Source organism: Antechinus flavipes, chromosome 1, assembly GCF_016432865.1.
Source record: "Antechinus flavipes isolate AdamAnt ecotype Samford, QLD, Australia chromosome 1, AdamAnt_v2, whole genome shotgun sequence".
Classification (NCBI taxonomy): Eukaryota; Metazoa; Chordata; class Mammalia; order Dasyuromorphia; family Dasyuridae; genus Antechinus; species Antechinus flavipes.
In genome coordinates this window covers 185547758-185563114 of record NC_067398.1, presented here as the reverse complement: position 1 = coordinate 185563114, position 15357 = coordinate 185547758, and the positions used below count along the sequence as shown (strand labels likewise).

The following is a 15357-nucleotide window of genomic DNA, read 5'->3' as shown; positions in this document are numbered from 1 at the left end:
CCATATCTAAGCCTAGGCTAGGGGAAAGGGGTAATGACATTTTTGTATAAGCCTTGCTTCAGAAGTATTAGGGCAAAGGCAGAATAGTGGAGGTTGATGGCTATGTGTAAGAGAACCATATATGTTTGTCAACCCTCTTCCTCCCCCCCCCCCAACAACCACTTTTATAACTTTGGCAATTATGTTTGGTCATCAAGAATTATGACATTTCATTATATATGTAAGTAAGCTTTCTTCTTATTTATTTTATGAGAAAAAAAGAAACAATACTTGAAGATATATAGTGCAGGGAAAATGATCGATACCCTGACTGATTTTCTCATAGCCCAGTTGATATAATCACAGAGAATAAGAGGGATGGGTAAAAGGTATTAACTTAAAGTATAAATAAAAGATTTGGGGGAAACTTTTGTTACCTCTTTACAAGAATTTAAAGAAATAAATTTATGGAATTAGAAAGTAGCTTGCCATTGACTGGATGATGAGTTATCATAATTCTTAATGGTCATTAAAGAACAAGCTTCCTAATTCTGGGATTAAGGAGAGTTCTACTCAGTGTAATTTTCCTAAGTGGAGGAGAGGTTAGCCCTAGTAATGAGGAGTCAAATCAAGAGAGATGCATCCATAGTGGCGTAGCATGAGAACAGTGGGACCCTGCAGTGCCAGAGACTAAGTTGTTTCAGTCATATACATTCCCTTTATATGTGCTTTATCATCATTGAACTCTATGTTTATACCTACTCTTCCCATAGATACTACATACATATATATCTCTATCTATACAAATATATATTGGAGAATGCCCTCCATTTTTAAGGTGGGAATACTTTGGAGCCATTGAACTTTCTTTACCATCTCAGTAAAGGGCCTTTATTTGGAATTAATTATATCAATAGGCTGATACCTCAGGATAGTACATTGGAGGGGCTTATAAGTCATAATTTTAGCAATATAGATCCACACTTTGAACCTAAAACAGTCATTCCATAGAGATTCAATGTGCAGCCTACAAGTGCTAACTTGGAGGGATACCTAAATATTTTTGTAAAAGGAAAAAATGCATGATGGTAATAGAGTACATAGATTTAAGAATTAAGAATAGCAAGTACTTTTCTCTAAAATGTACTTCAATTGTAAATCAAGGAAAATAAACTATGATTTGTCTAAACATAATTAAACAAATCACTCATCCAGGAAAGAATTGCTTATTGTCTTGAATAGCTGATAAAGCTAAAACCTATAATTGTGTGACTAGTAATAATTTTCACCATATTCTAGTCATAAGAGGAAGTTCTGTGGTAAGTCAGAAACTGATATAATTACCAGATGTCTGCACATGGTCAAGATAATGATCTATTCTATAATAACTACCTCTTTGGTAAGATTATGGCTTGTCACAATTCTGCAAGAAACTTCCAAAACCAGTCATATGGCTTCTTATTTTCTCTGCTCCTTTCTGCATATCCCTTAGTTTCTCAAATACCTTCATGAGTTGATCATGCTGCCAAATTTTGTGTGTGTTTATGTTTGTATGTATGTGTTTCAACTTTTAAATTCTGAATTAGCACTAAATGGGTTTTTAAAAAATTACAAATAACTCTAAATTTTATTCCTTTTCAACCATTAAAAATCTGTTGATGCTTCTATTATTTCCTATCAACTTACTATCATAGATATCATGATTTCTCTTTTTTAGAGTGAAAGCTAAGAACTATATTACTGGATGATTAGTTTATCAATTCAGGATGTCAACTTTTCTTCTATATATATATACACATATTTTTTTTTTGCTAAAGCAATTGTCGTTAAGTGACTTGCCCAGGATCCCACAGCTAGGAAATGTTAAGTGTCTGAGGCCATATTTGATCCCAGGTCTGGTGCACTATCCACTGCACCACCTAAGCTGCCCCTGCAACTTACATTCTCTAAGAGCTACCTAGAAATTAGAGAGACTAAAAATTGCACAGGGTCAAACAACCAGTATGTTGTTCTGAGGCTGGCATTTTATTCACTATACCATTCTGCCTCTTGTTTTTTTGGGTTTTTTTTTTTTTTTTTGCTTTTATTTTTTTGGAGGCAATCAGGGTTAAGTGAATTATCCAAGGTAGTAACAGTTTAGTAAGTGGCTGAGGCTGCATTTATTTAAATTTTATTTAAACAAAACAACAACAACAACAAATACAGATTAAGAAGAACAGAAAATGAATATAAAATAAAAAGAAAACATTGTCATGTGCCCAGTAGAACATCAGGGAGGATCAAAATATGTAACAACAAATCAACAAATCAAGAAAGAATATATATTAGTAGAAGAAATTTTATTTATGAATGTCCATTTTTTCTTTACTTCCTTGTAAATTGTCCTTTTATTATCTGCTGCACACCTAATTTTTTTCTTTTCCCCCCTTTCATTCCCCACCCCCAAGCAAGCTATAGTTAAGAAAAATATATATTTATGTACACACACACACACACACACACACACACACACACACACACTCACACAGAGGCATCTTTCCTATCCCTGCTGACTGCTTCAATTTTGCTTTTTAACTTGCCTTGCTATTATTTAAGTTCCCTCCACCCATGGATCACTCCCCTATCTTCTTCCCATACCCTTTGCTTTCCCATCCTCATCCCTCCCCTCCTTATTTCTTTACAGATTTTGGAGGGCACAATACCCTTCGTGGTATATATGTAGTGTTGCCTATTAAACCCATTCCCATGTGAGTAAGTTTTCAGAACTACAAGTCCTCCTCCCCCCTCTAATGCTTCTGTGTCTATTCTTCCTGAAGCTGCATACTGAGATTTCCCCCTGACTTCAAGGCTAGTGCTCTATCTACCTAGTTGCCCCTTAAATTTTTTTTTTAATTAAATGATTACGAGCTTTACAAATTCTGGGTTTAGATTTGAATAAGACTAGACTGCTGCTGGACCCTGCCCTTATAAGCAAGTGGAAAAAGTTCTGTGGCTCAGAGGCAGAACTGAAGATTCATTTTTGGTTTAGGATTCCTGCCCTGGTTACTCCTCTGCATTCTGGGCTAGATGCTGAAAGTGAGACCCTGTTTTCCTAAGGAGATCTAAGCTACACTATTGCTGCTGCCAACTTCTAAACTTCCTTCTCTCTCCATACATAACCCAGGGGCTTTCTTACCTGAAAGAGGTTATTTTCTCATTCTAGGCAATGAGTCACAAAATTGCCAATTGCACCTGTCCTTATCATAGTGTCCTGGTGTGGGTATCAGACCTCCTGCTGCACAGCTTCTCTCTGGGCACTGAAGAGCTCCTGACCTGATCCCATCTCCAGTATTCGAAAGACATCCCTCTCTATCTTTCTATATCAAGCTGCACTGGGCAAAAACTCATTATGACTTTTTCTGTATTTGTCCATCAGGATATATGGTGCATTTTCTAATTCTGTTAAGAGTTTGTGGAGAAGAACTCAGGGCACTGTTTCTTCTTCCCAATCCTTAAAAAAATCAAATTTATTCTAAATGATGTTCTATTGCTTTAACATTGAGTTCAATATACATATATCAAATCCTATATACTATATGCAAATCAATGAATGTAAGAAACAATATGTAGTTCCAAACTTCAAGAAGTTTATACTTTAGTAGGGTAGAGAGATAAGCTATATGCAGAAATAAATATAGTAGAATATAAAAACTGTGAATGGTCCAAAGGTCTATAAGGATTCACAGCACAGAGGGAATCTATTCTTGGAAGCAAAGCAGAAAAGGAGGGAGGGGAGGAGGAGGGAGCCTATACCACTATACTATCACATTTGTTCACTTTTATTTTGAAGAATCCTCTTGTCCCGACACTTGAAGAGATACTCGGTTGCTTTGTATGGTTTAACTATGATTCTACCATGAGGTAATTCTAATCCCACCTTCACATTCACCTTCACAACATACCTTCACAACTCTTAAGTAAGAAAAAAAAATTTTAGTTTCTAAGTTTCCCATCAGACATGTCCCCTAAAACTCATTCTCATTAACCACTTATGGACGCACATTAAGAAAACCTTTTCTGTCTCTCTAAAAATATAAAGAAATAATATTTCTCTAGCTTAAAACCCTTCCCAGATTTTTCCATTTAGGAAAGTGGGAAGCAAACTTAACTTTTATCTAGATAAGACCACTGCATCCTCACCAGAATGAAGTGATTTGTGCCATGGCCCACCTAGGAAGAGTGCCCCTCTTTGGCACTGTCAAGATATTAGAAGACACTGTGTTTTTACAGAGATAAGATCCAGCAAGCAGGTCCTGAGCTTGATCTAACAACAGTCCCTTATGCTCAACCTCTGAATGAGCTCAATTACAGCAAAATCTCCGAAGTGTTTCACACCAACATCAGGTGGTCTCGAGTTTGGACAAGCCCCTTTAGCATCCATGCTCCAGTCATTGCCCTGCTATAAATCAAACATGTCTCTTTGTTGCTATTATGCCTCACTGTCAGGGGCACAATTCACTGTGTCACCATAAGCATATGTACAGAAATCTTCTCACTCTTTATTAAGGGTAAGGCTCTAGCACGTATGTCCGTACTTAGAAGCTATTTTTCTCTCTTTGAAATCAAACTTCTGTTTGATTCCTCACTTTCCTGCCTTTAGCCTGCTTTGTTCTGCTCTTTCCACTCACAGATTAAAGACATATTCAGGTGAAAATACTTACCACAGGAGTGAACTCTTTTCAAAATACACACACACACACACACACACACACACACACACACACACATACACCCTTATGAGAGATCTAGTAAGGAACTGAATGGCAGTTATTCTAGAATGTTACTGTATTTTAACATATTATAATCTTCCTCATTCAAATTGTCTTAGGATAGAGAGTCATGATGGAGGGTATGTCAATTTGGGCATAAACTAAAAATGTCTTGGATATAGATTAATATTAAATTAAATTGCTTCCAGCAAATTTGAGCCTAAATCACAAAGTATAATATTAATATTATCTTTTTTCTTTGACATTCCAAACGCTTCAAAGGAGGAAAAATAGATGACATGATGGGAAGTTTCTAAATCTGATAAGTGTGAGAAAAGAAAGTAGGGAACAGTGGTAACTGGTACTTGAATTTTTCTTGAGATTCCCTCAGAGATAAGAGCTTCCAGCATCTTCTGTCTTCATTGGGACTTTGACAGAAATTGCTAAGTTATCAATCAAAAGCCCCTTGCCAAAGACAAGGCAGAAAGACCACCATAAATAAGCTCCCAATGATTACGACACCAGAATGAAGTAAAGATGTGGTAAACAGAGAAGTTAGCCCAAGACTATCAAAGAAGAAAAGCAGAAGAATAAGCACTTTATTTCTAGAAAATCAAGAGGATCAGAGAGGCAAAGGAGCATAGTGGATGAACAACAGGTAGGCCCCAGAGTTCAAGAAGGCCTGGATTCAAGTCCAACTTCTGACACAACAGCTGACAAACTGTGCAATTTCTTTCTCTTCCCAGTACCTCCAGGCAACTCTTTAAGACTGTAAGTTACAGAAGACATGCTTGAAGAAAGTTCCGCACTGGGAGGTATGCTCACACTGATGAAATCAGTCTCCTCCAAGTAAAGAAGGCCAAAAGGAATTTTTAAATGACCTGTATCTAGTACACTATGTTTGTGTTCCTGCTAGTGCCAGATAAGAGCTGTTCATGAACAAAGTGCAGGTTGTGCTTCTTCCTAGGGAAGACTGTAAAAGGACAAGAAGAATCCTTCCTTTACTCTGCAGCTTATCAGGGAGAATGAAAGAAGTGTTTCATTGAAAGCTCAGAAACAGAACTTTGAGAAGAAAACAAAGATGAGAAAGGATCTGAAGAGAGAGAAGGGGATATTAATTTGTGGCGGGAAGGCAGAAGAATAAGACACATATAAGGAAGGAAGAAGGAAAACCAAATATTTTGAACTAAGTTAATAGATATGAAGCTTATCCCCTAGAACAAAATGTAGCTTCCTGTGTTCCAAGGACACAGAGGTGGCAGCAGGAGAGAGGTCATGCATTAATAGAAAAGGGAAAAGTAACATATTATTTGTTCACCTGATATATATAAAAGAGACCCACCTTATTCCCAAGACTTGTCAAACCTGACTACCACTTTGGATGATTCATCTGGGTGTATAGGTTAATAGCAAAAGGAAGCTAAAACAAGACTATCAGGAATTATGAAATCCTACACAAGAAACTGAAGATCCTTGGGGCATAGGTATATATATATATATATATATATTTAAATTGCTATAGTCTCTTAAAAGCAGAATTTTCTAGAACATCAAGGCATTTTCTAGAACATAGGAAATCAACAAGTTAAGAAGATATCTGAGAAGGAGATTTGAATTTCTGGGTCACAATTTAAAACAAAAGAATGAGAAACTCTTGGCCAGGAATGAATTATAAGTAACCAGTATTTTTTTTTTCAGGACTGGAGTTATAAATCAGGGAGGTTTTTTTTTTTTTCTAAAAAAGAAGAAAGGAAGGGAAAATTGACCATATGTACCAAGGTATCCCTGAAAGAACAACACGCTTAAGAATAGCAATGGAGGACCAGAAATTTGTACAGCGCAACATTGAAGAAGAAACCATCAATAAATCTCATGGATTCAGATGTCTATACAAATATCATCTTTTTAAGAATACAATTTCTTTCAATCCTGACTAGGTTGCTCTTTTGGGCATCAGGATCTGCTACTCTACAGACTGTTTTGCTCTCTATTGTCAAGGTTAGCATTCCCTTGAATACAGTCCTCCTTCTTTGTCACTTCCAGAATCCATACTTGCTCTAAAGCCCCAAGTGACTGGCTCTGTGTTTGAGTGTTCTGGAGTGCTTCCTCATCTATGCCTCCAGCTCTCTTGAAATGAGTCTATTAGTTGGGTGACATTCTTCCTTCTAGGTGAGTAGCTCTACTGGTAGATGCCATGAGTTATATTTAAAGAAAAAAAAATAGAGAAATCCCCTAAAATTCTCCATCCAGGGCTATTCCTTCTTAAGGGCTATGTTCCCTCTGAAATAATGGATTCTGCCTGAGTTCTCTGGAATTCTCAAAACAGATCCTGATTTTTGGATGTCTTCATAGCTAATCTATTTAAAGCCTCTAGAGGTATGGCCAGTTTTCATACCAATCAATGGATTTGATCTTTCAACTCAAATAAAAATCAAAAAATAGCAAAATGTTAACATCTTGTTAACACATTAATATTTCACCCTGTGATTATATGACTGAAATGGTAGGAAAACCAAATCCCTAACTCCCATCCTTCAACCTCCTACATTTGAAGTGGATGGAAAGACGATAATGCATTACAGGCAGAAGGGAAAACTATTCAACTATTACCTGTTTATGTGCTAAAGAAAACTATATTTAGATTGAAAAGGACAGAATAAAATTGGTTAACAAGGAGTTGAAATGAAAGATCAGTGAGATGGTAGGAGAGCAGCAGTCTGAATTGCCAATAATGAATTCAGGTCACCAGATTAAAATGACTACATCCCACAATAGTCAAAGAATTGTTATATATATTTAAATAATAGAATGTAAGCTCCTTGAGAACAAGAATGTTTGGTTTTTCTTTTGACTGCATATGAACAGCACCTAGAACATTGCTATATAATGATAGCTAGCATTTATATAGGCTTTAAAGTTAGATGTTACTACATTTGATCTTCAAAATTAAAACTGAGTCCGGGGAGAGGTTATATGACTTGTCTAACAGCTAACATCCAAAGTAGAATTTCAACTCAAGTCTTCCTGACTTCAAGTCCAGTACTCTTACCTCCTGTGCCATTTAGCTTCCTTTATGAATTTAAAATGTTTGTGTGTGGTAATAATTTAATAAGAGCTATTTACATTGAAATGAACATTACTGACCCACAATCCTCTGAAAGATTTTAGAGAATTAGATAGTTACTGCCAGTCTGGAGAAAGGCAAACGTACTGATTTTCAAAAATGGGAAAAGGGTAGAGGTTATAAACTACAAATCTGTGGGTCTGACTTTGACTTGTGGCAAAAGTCTGAAACATTATTAAAGAAATGGTTTGTAAACATTTATACAGGGAAGTGATGGTTATGAAGAGTCATCATGGCTTCTAAAAATCAGTCATGCCAGACTATAAGTATTTCCTTTTACTTCCTCTAAATCTATAACCCTAAAATACTATATAACAAGGTTACTGGACAAGAAGGTAAAGAGAATGTTGTACATATGTAGCATACTTGCATTTTAGAAAAGCCTTTGACAAAGTCTCTCATGTCAAACTTGTGGGCAAGATGGATAGATGTGGACTACAGTTCAGTTTTATCATATTTATAGCAGCTCTTTTTGTGAGTTAAGAAATTGAGAAGATATCCTTCAATTGAGGATGGCTAACCATATTGTGATATATGATTGGGATGGGATTAACCCCTATGTGATAAGAAATAATTATTAGGATGATTTCAGAAAAATCTTTCATAAAGTGAAATTAACAGAACCAGAAGGATGTTGTCAACAGTAACAGTAATATCATATGATGAAAAACTGTGAATGACTTAACTATTCTTAGAAATATTTTATATCTAAAACATAGTGATCCAAGACAATCTCGAAGAACTAATGACAAAGAATGCTATCCACATCTCCAGAAAAAAAGAACTGATACTATCTGAATACAACCAGAAACACACTGTTTTTCACTTTCTTTCTTCTTTTTTTTTTTAATTCAAGCCCTCTTGTGTCAAGTGTCATGTCTCATGACTGACAGGGAAATATTTTACATAATTCCAAAAGCAATCCAATATAGATTGCTTTTCAATTCAAGGAGAGAGGAGGAGAAGAATGAAAAGAAATATAGAATTTGGAATTCAAAACTCTTTTTAAAATGTTAAGAAAAAACACACTGTTTTAATTTGTAACTGGGAAAAAATAAGATTATCTTTAAAACTAGCTTATCAGAAGAGAAATTATTCATTCAATTCAAAAGTGCCTGTGTACAAAGCATCGAGACAAGTAGTGTATATAAAAAGACAAAAATTTGTCACTAACTCCAAGAAGCTGAGGAGAAGCGGGGTATGCAGGATACAATATGTATCCAAATAAGAAAACAAAAAATTTAGCAAATGAATACAAAAAACTTTGTGGGTCAGGAAAAAACATTAATACCTTGGATCATCAGGAAAGAAACAGTGTAGAGGGTACTTGAGCCAAACTTTGAAGCATGCTAAATTCCAAGATAAGAATAAGACAGGTATAGGGACAGTTTATGCCAAGGCACAGGAGCCAAAGATGAATGTTTTGGATGGAAAAGAGCAAATGGATAAAATTTGGCAAGAATGTGGAGTAAATGTGGGAATAAAATAAAAAAGTCCAGAAAGATAGGCTGAAGTCCAAATGTGAAGTTTCAACTGTCAGAGAAGAATTTGTACTTTATTTTAGAGGCAACAAAGAGTCATTGAAGCTGCTAAAACATGGAATTGACATGCCTGGACTTGTTTCAGAAATATCTATTTGGCAGATCTGCAGGGGATAGGTGGAAAAGGAAGGAGATGAGAAGCAGGGAGATCACTTAGAGGCATAGTCAGAGAGACTAGTGCCTCACATTTTTGTCTCTGTGGGAATCTTTAGAGCCAAAGAAAATGATTTAGAGAAAAAGCATAGTGGAGCAAACATTGAAATTCTGGCTAGAAAAAGAAAAGTCCTTCCCATTCTCTGGAATTGTGAAAAGTTTCTGATGAACAAGGTGCCAGGAGAAGGATAAAAGATACACCTGCTACACTTTGCTCTCTCTCTCTTTCTCTCCCCATGTAAACTCCTTGTCACGAAACATGAAATGGTAAACCAGGATATTGGAGCAGCTGAGGTGCTAACCTGAATAACAATAAAGTCATGATCAGATTCGTTCAGAACTAGCTGAGGTCCAGCAATTACTGTCTCCCATTCATTACCACACTAGTGAGAACAAGGTATTTTAGCCTTTCTTTCCTTTAAGCAGTGAGCTGAGATGGCTATCACTCCCCTATTCTTTTAAGAACCACAGGAATGGCATGTTTGAAGGGTAAGTATAGCGTATATGCACGTATCTCATCGGTTCCAAAGATTTGGGAAGAAATGGCTACAACAGAGAGAATTTATGCTGTCTTTTTCTATCTTATTTCAGATTATGGTTTCTGATAACAACATAATAAGTGTCTGAATTGATGGATACTAAGGAAAAAGACTTGAGACAGTGAAATATTTCTAAAATATGGGAACAATTAAGTCAAAATATAAACAGTAGATTTTGAAGATAATATTTGATCAATATTTCATCTTTGAGGCTAGAAAAGAACCTGAAAGCCAGGAGGAAAATGCCCTCTTAAGATTCCATCCTAGGTAATTAGAAAATTGGCCATGTTTATTCAGAATGTCATTAGTACTAAGATGTAAATAAAAAAATACATACCTCACAAAGCCATAACAGTTCAAGTAGACTACTATCAGGTAATTAGTAGTTATGAACACTCTGAGAAAATTCAAATCCCTTACCTGGATCTTCATTTATGTGACCATATGCAAGATACTATCATTTCACAGACACTTACACCCATGTTATCTCTATTTAACCTATTAAAGATAAGAGAGAATAGGACAGCTGTTGCTAGACTGAAAAAGGGTAAATGTTGTACTAATTTTTTTAAAAAGGGAAAAGGGTAGAGCTGCACACATTTGTTTGTCACACTTTCCAAGGGAAAAGGGGATGAGGATATAAGCTAGAGAGGTAGCCATATAAGCGAAATGATGGAGATGAATGCAAGAATGTAAAATCAGTAAAATTTGGCAATTGATTGGATAGGGAGGATGAGAGAGAGTGAAGAATCTAGTATGACTCTCAAGTTGAAAACTTGAGGAACTGGAAATATAATGGTATCATCAGTAGAAAAGGGAAGTTAGGAAGAACATTAGTTGAATGCCCAAATGGTGCAGTGGATAGAATACAGGATGCAGAATCAGGAGGACCCAAGTTCAAATCTAGACTGAGACTGTGTGATCCTGGGCAAGTCACTTAACCCTTATTGACCTCGGTTCCTCATTTATAAAATGAGCTGGAGAAGGAAATGGCAAACTACTTTGGTATATTTACCAGAAAATCCCAAATGGGATCATGAAAAGCTGGATACAATTGAACAACATAAATGCAGAACACTATTCACATCCTATATATTATTTTAAGCCAGGAAATACATAGAATTTTAAGTAAGAAAGTATTTTTCCTCAAATTACAGTTTTACCAATAGCACAACAAATTCAAGTACAAGCTTTTCATAAAGTATATCATAACAAAATATGTCTGGGATTTTCAATAAGCATTATCCATTCAACAAACATTTGTCAAGCATGTAGTACGGGCTATTTTCTTAAATCAATGTTAAAGATATCTTTTTATGACTGAGTTAAATTAATATCCATTTTTATTTGGCAATACACAGACAGGTACCTGGTTGGGAATCTAAGTGTGATTAGTTAATTTAGAGCAATGGTAGTCATTAAATATATAGAAAGATCCCTAAGGGTTTAACATATAAACATTTATTAATATTATCCATGTTTTACTGTACTTTCATTTATTTTGTTAAATGTTTCCCAATAACATTTTAATCTGGCTTAGGCAGTGAGATAAGAGTATTTGATATATCTTTTCTGGAGTAAATGAGGCATCTATAAAGATTATTAGAAAGAAATGGAAAGATTTATATGCAAAGCAAGCAAATAAGAACCAGGACAGCATACACAATGGCAATGATTATAAGAAAGAAAAAAAATATATTCCCAAATTTGAAAATGGAAAAGCAAGCAGAGAATAGAAAGGGGATCCAGAAGAAATCCCTCAAAAATTCAAGTAACCAGATATCTCATTTGCAGTTTATTTAAGTGAAAGATACATTATAGTTTGAAATTTAATTTTGGCATAGTCAAAATGTATATTTATTTGGCAGTAGTATTTAAAATTACATATTAAATTTTAATTTTAAAAACTTCATTAACTATATGTGGTCAAAATTAATAAGATATTTATTATGGCTAAATAGAATAGAGAATTCAATACATTTGACTATAACTTTCTTTGTGTTTAGTCAGTTTAGCAGGCTCTTTTAAGTTTCCCACTGTTGTGAAAAATTGAGGCAGTCAGAATGAAAACTAATTGGATTAGGAGTTACAGAATCCAAACTCCCTAATCATCTGATAAGTAGTCATCCATGTTGGTCTAATAGTGACAGGGCCACCAGGATAGTGAGTATTATGAAATCTTTCTAAAATACACACCTCATTAGGGAAAAGTATTCTTTGAAACTTAGATTACAATAAAAGACAGTTCTAGGCCCACCAATAGTATCATAGTCAGATATCAGATTGACAATATGTCTATTTTTACAATTCTTTTTACATAATACCTAATAATATGCCATCTAAAGAGTCTCCAAAGTTCTGAGTATCCTGTTTAAATAACAGAAAACAACTCATGTTAATGAAAATGAAATATTCTTCTCATTTTACTCTAATAAAATGTCTACCCAAATCTTATTAGTCAACTTTTTTATTACAAACATGTTCTATCAAAGTAAATATTTTTAAAAGTAATTGACATTTAGGAATATAGTTAAAGTACCAAAACTTTATTACAGCTTTAAAAAAAAAATCACTATTACTGATCAGAGAAGCTTCTACTTACCACACCTCCAAAATATTTCCCAACGTAGAAGTCATTGAGACTGTGTAGTTCAAGATAGGTGGCTCCTAATTCTTTAGCAAGTTGTATCCCTTCAGAAGAAGTGACGCAGTTCCCTCTATCTGAGGTACACAGTGGACAAGTACATGGTAATTCTTCTGAGGGAATAAATTTGAATCAGAGGACATTGAAATAAAACAGAAACGTGTATATATGACTAAAACTAATGAGCAGGCTTCAGTATTAGCAATTAAACAACAAATAACAATTCATACCAGCATCCTAAGAAGTCAGTAAACATATCAGATATCTGCAGTGTGACACTTTTTAAAAAGGTAATGAAAGAAGAAAAAAATCCCTGGATAAATCAATATAAAAAGAAAGAAAAACAATATGGAGTTAAGAATAGTGAAGAATTTTTTAAATTAGATGAGTAGTTACTTTCATTAATAATTGGGTCAATAACCACAGAGTTATGACTTGTATATAAATCTATTTTTACATATGATAGTCCCTGATATAAGCTTGGGTAAGAGAGTAAGAATTTAAATTGGGTAATTAATAGAGGAAATTAGTTTCATTGTTTTCATTATCAGTATTTTGACTAATCAGCCCACCCACAAGGTATTTATTAATCAGCTAATCAACTACTATAGTCAATCCAGGTAGCTAGGTGGTACGGTACGTCAACCCTAGTGTCAGGAAGAACTGAACTGAAATCCAATTTCAGACATTTGCTAGCTGTGTGACTCTGGCCAAGTCACCTTACTTTTGTGTGCCTCAGTTCCTCATCTGTAAAATGATCTGGAGAAGGAAATGGCAAAGTACTCCAATCATTTTACCAAACCCCAAGTGACAAGTCAACAAGAAAAATAAGATAGGTGAGGTACTGTACTGGTAATACAGAGAAAGGCAAAAGTCCCTGTTTCCAAAGAGCTTATTCCTTGGGAAACAGCAGTCATTTAACTGAAAAAAAGTTTTAGCTTCAATAAATTATTTAAACTGTTTCACAAAGTTTTCATTGGATGTTATACCCTTGTATTAACAAAATTCTTAATGTTCAAAATTGTTCAAATTAGAAAAAAACAAAATCAGTACTCCTCAAATATTTCATTTTCTTTATAAATCTTACACAACTCATTAATCTAATTATTTTATTCATTATGTTCCACCTCTATTCAAAAGCACAGAAAAGATTTTTTTTATTTTTTCAATTTTTAAAACAACAGGAATATAAATAAATTTTATTCAAAAATGGAAATTCCCAGATTTACAAATGTAGCATCTGTCTCCTTGGCTACCACTAATTAGAGTACAGTTGTCAATAAGATAAGCATAATAGATTTGATCCCATTTTTGATAGTTTACTTTGTTCTGTTTCACAATTATATATAAACTGTCTCCTAAACTGACCCAACTGTCTCAGTGAGAAGAGGTAATAAAAACCAGAATAATTCTTATCACTAGAAAATAAAAATCAAAAATTGTTCTAGTAATCATTTTCAGCTTTTCATTCTGCCCCATTACACATAAAACACCCACCCACCCACCAGTAATTCCCAAGGCTTCTCAATTAACAATATTGTTCACATCCATCTGTTTCTCTCCAGTCATTCAGACACCACCTTAATTCAGATCTTCATCACCTCTCCTGACAATAGTCTCATGATTAATCTCTCTGCCTGCTGTCTTTCCCTTCTCCAAACCACCCATGCCAAAAACAAAACAAAACAAAACGCTCAATTAAATCTATGATTTGATTTGGATATCCAATCGACTATGTAGATAGTAACCCATCATGACTGCTCATCCTATGTAGCTCTTATACCTATCTTCCCATTAATTTGTCACAGGGGGCCCACTCAATGGGTAAGGAACCTTATTTGCTTTTTCCTGACAAAGCAAATGCAACACGAGTGAATTTACCCATATTTCTTTCAATTGCCATATGACACACATTCTCATCCTTGATGACATCTTTGACTTTAGTTGAGCATGAAAGTTCTTTATTTGTGATGTTTGAACATGGCTCCTTGCTCATTCTCAGTCTCTTTAACCCACTTCTTGCTTCTATGCATAGGCTGTCCTCCAAAGCAGGAAGGAACTTCTTCTTTACCTTTGCCTCTTAGAATACTTAGCTTCCTTCAAAGTTTAATTTAGGTCCCATATCCTTTGGGAAGGCTTTTTCTCTATCTTCTCAAATTACCTTAAAGTTACTTATCTATATAAATGCTATAAACATTTCCATCCCATAAGGATATGTTTCTCAAAGTATGAGCTAGTTTTCACTTTGTCTTTATAGCTATCCCTGGCACCCAGAACAGTGCCTAGGACATATTAGTCACTTAATAGAACTTGCTAAAGGAATGATCTTCAAATGTAAAGCAAATAAACGTGCAAAAGTTTTAAAATTCCATCAATCTATGTCCCAGATACTGATAATCAATTACAATAATGAAATAATTCCTATTCACAAAGGGATTCACTAACACTATATTGGGGGAGACAAGTATGTACATTCACATCATAATATTTAATACAAAATATTTAAGCACAACAAAATGTGGTAGTTAGGGCACTTAGCCATTGGCAGGGATGGGATGTAGGGGCATCAGGAAAGGTTTCATATAGAAGATGATTCCAGGAAGAAAGGCTATGTGCTAGAGGTAAGGAA

The 15357-nt window shown here is 34.8% G+C and overlaps 1 protein-coding gene across 4 annotated transcripts in view; it reads right to left on the bottom strand.

Annotated features, from left to right (window-relative positions):
- Positions 1 to 15357, bottom strand: part of RHOBTB3 (Rho related BTB domain containing 3) — an 88782-nt gene that overhangs the window by 64404 nt on the left and 9021 nt on the right. For 3 of the 4 annotated variants that reach the window (XM_051994015.1, XM_051994034.1, XM_051994043.1), the window contains exon 4: positions 12687 to 12841. In XM_051994015.1, the coding sequence (XP_051849975.1) occupies positions 12687 to 12841 (155 nt within the window). The remainder of the gene's footprint in view (positions 1 to 12686; positions 12842 to 15357) is intronic. The other variant, XM_051994025.1, reaches the window with a different exon arrangement.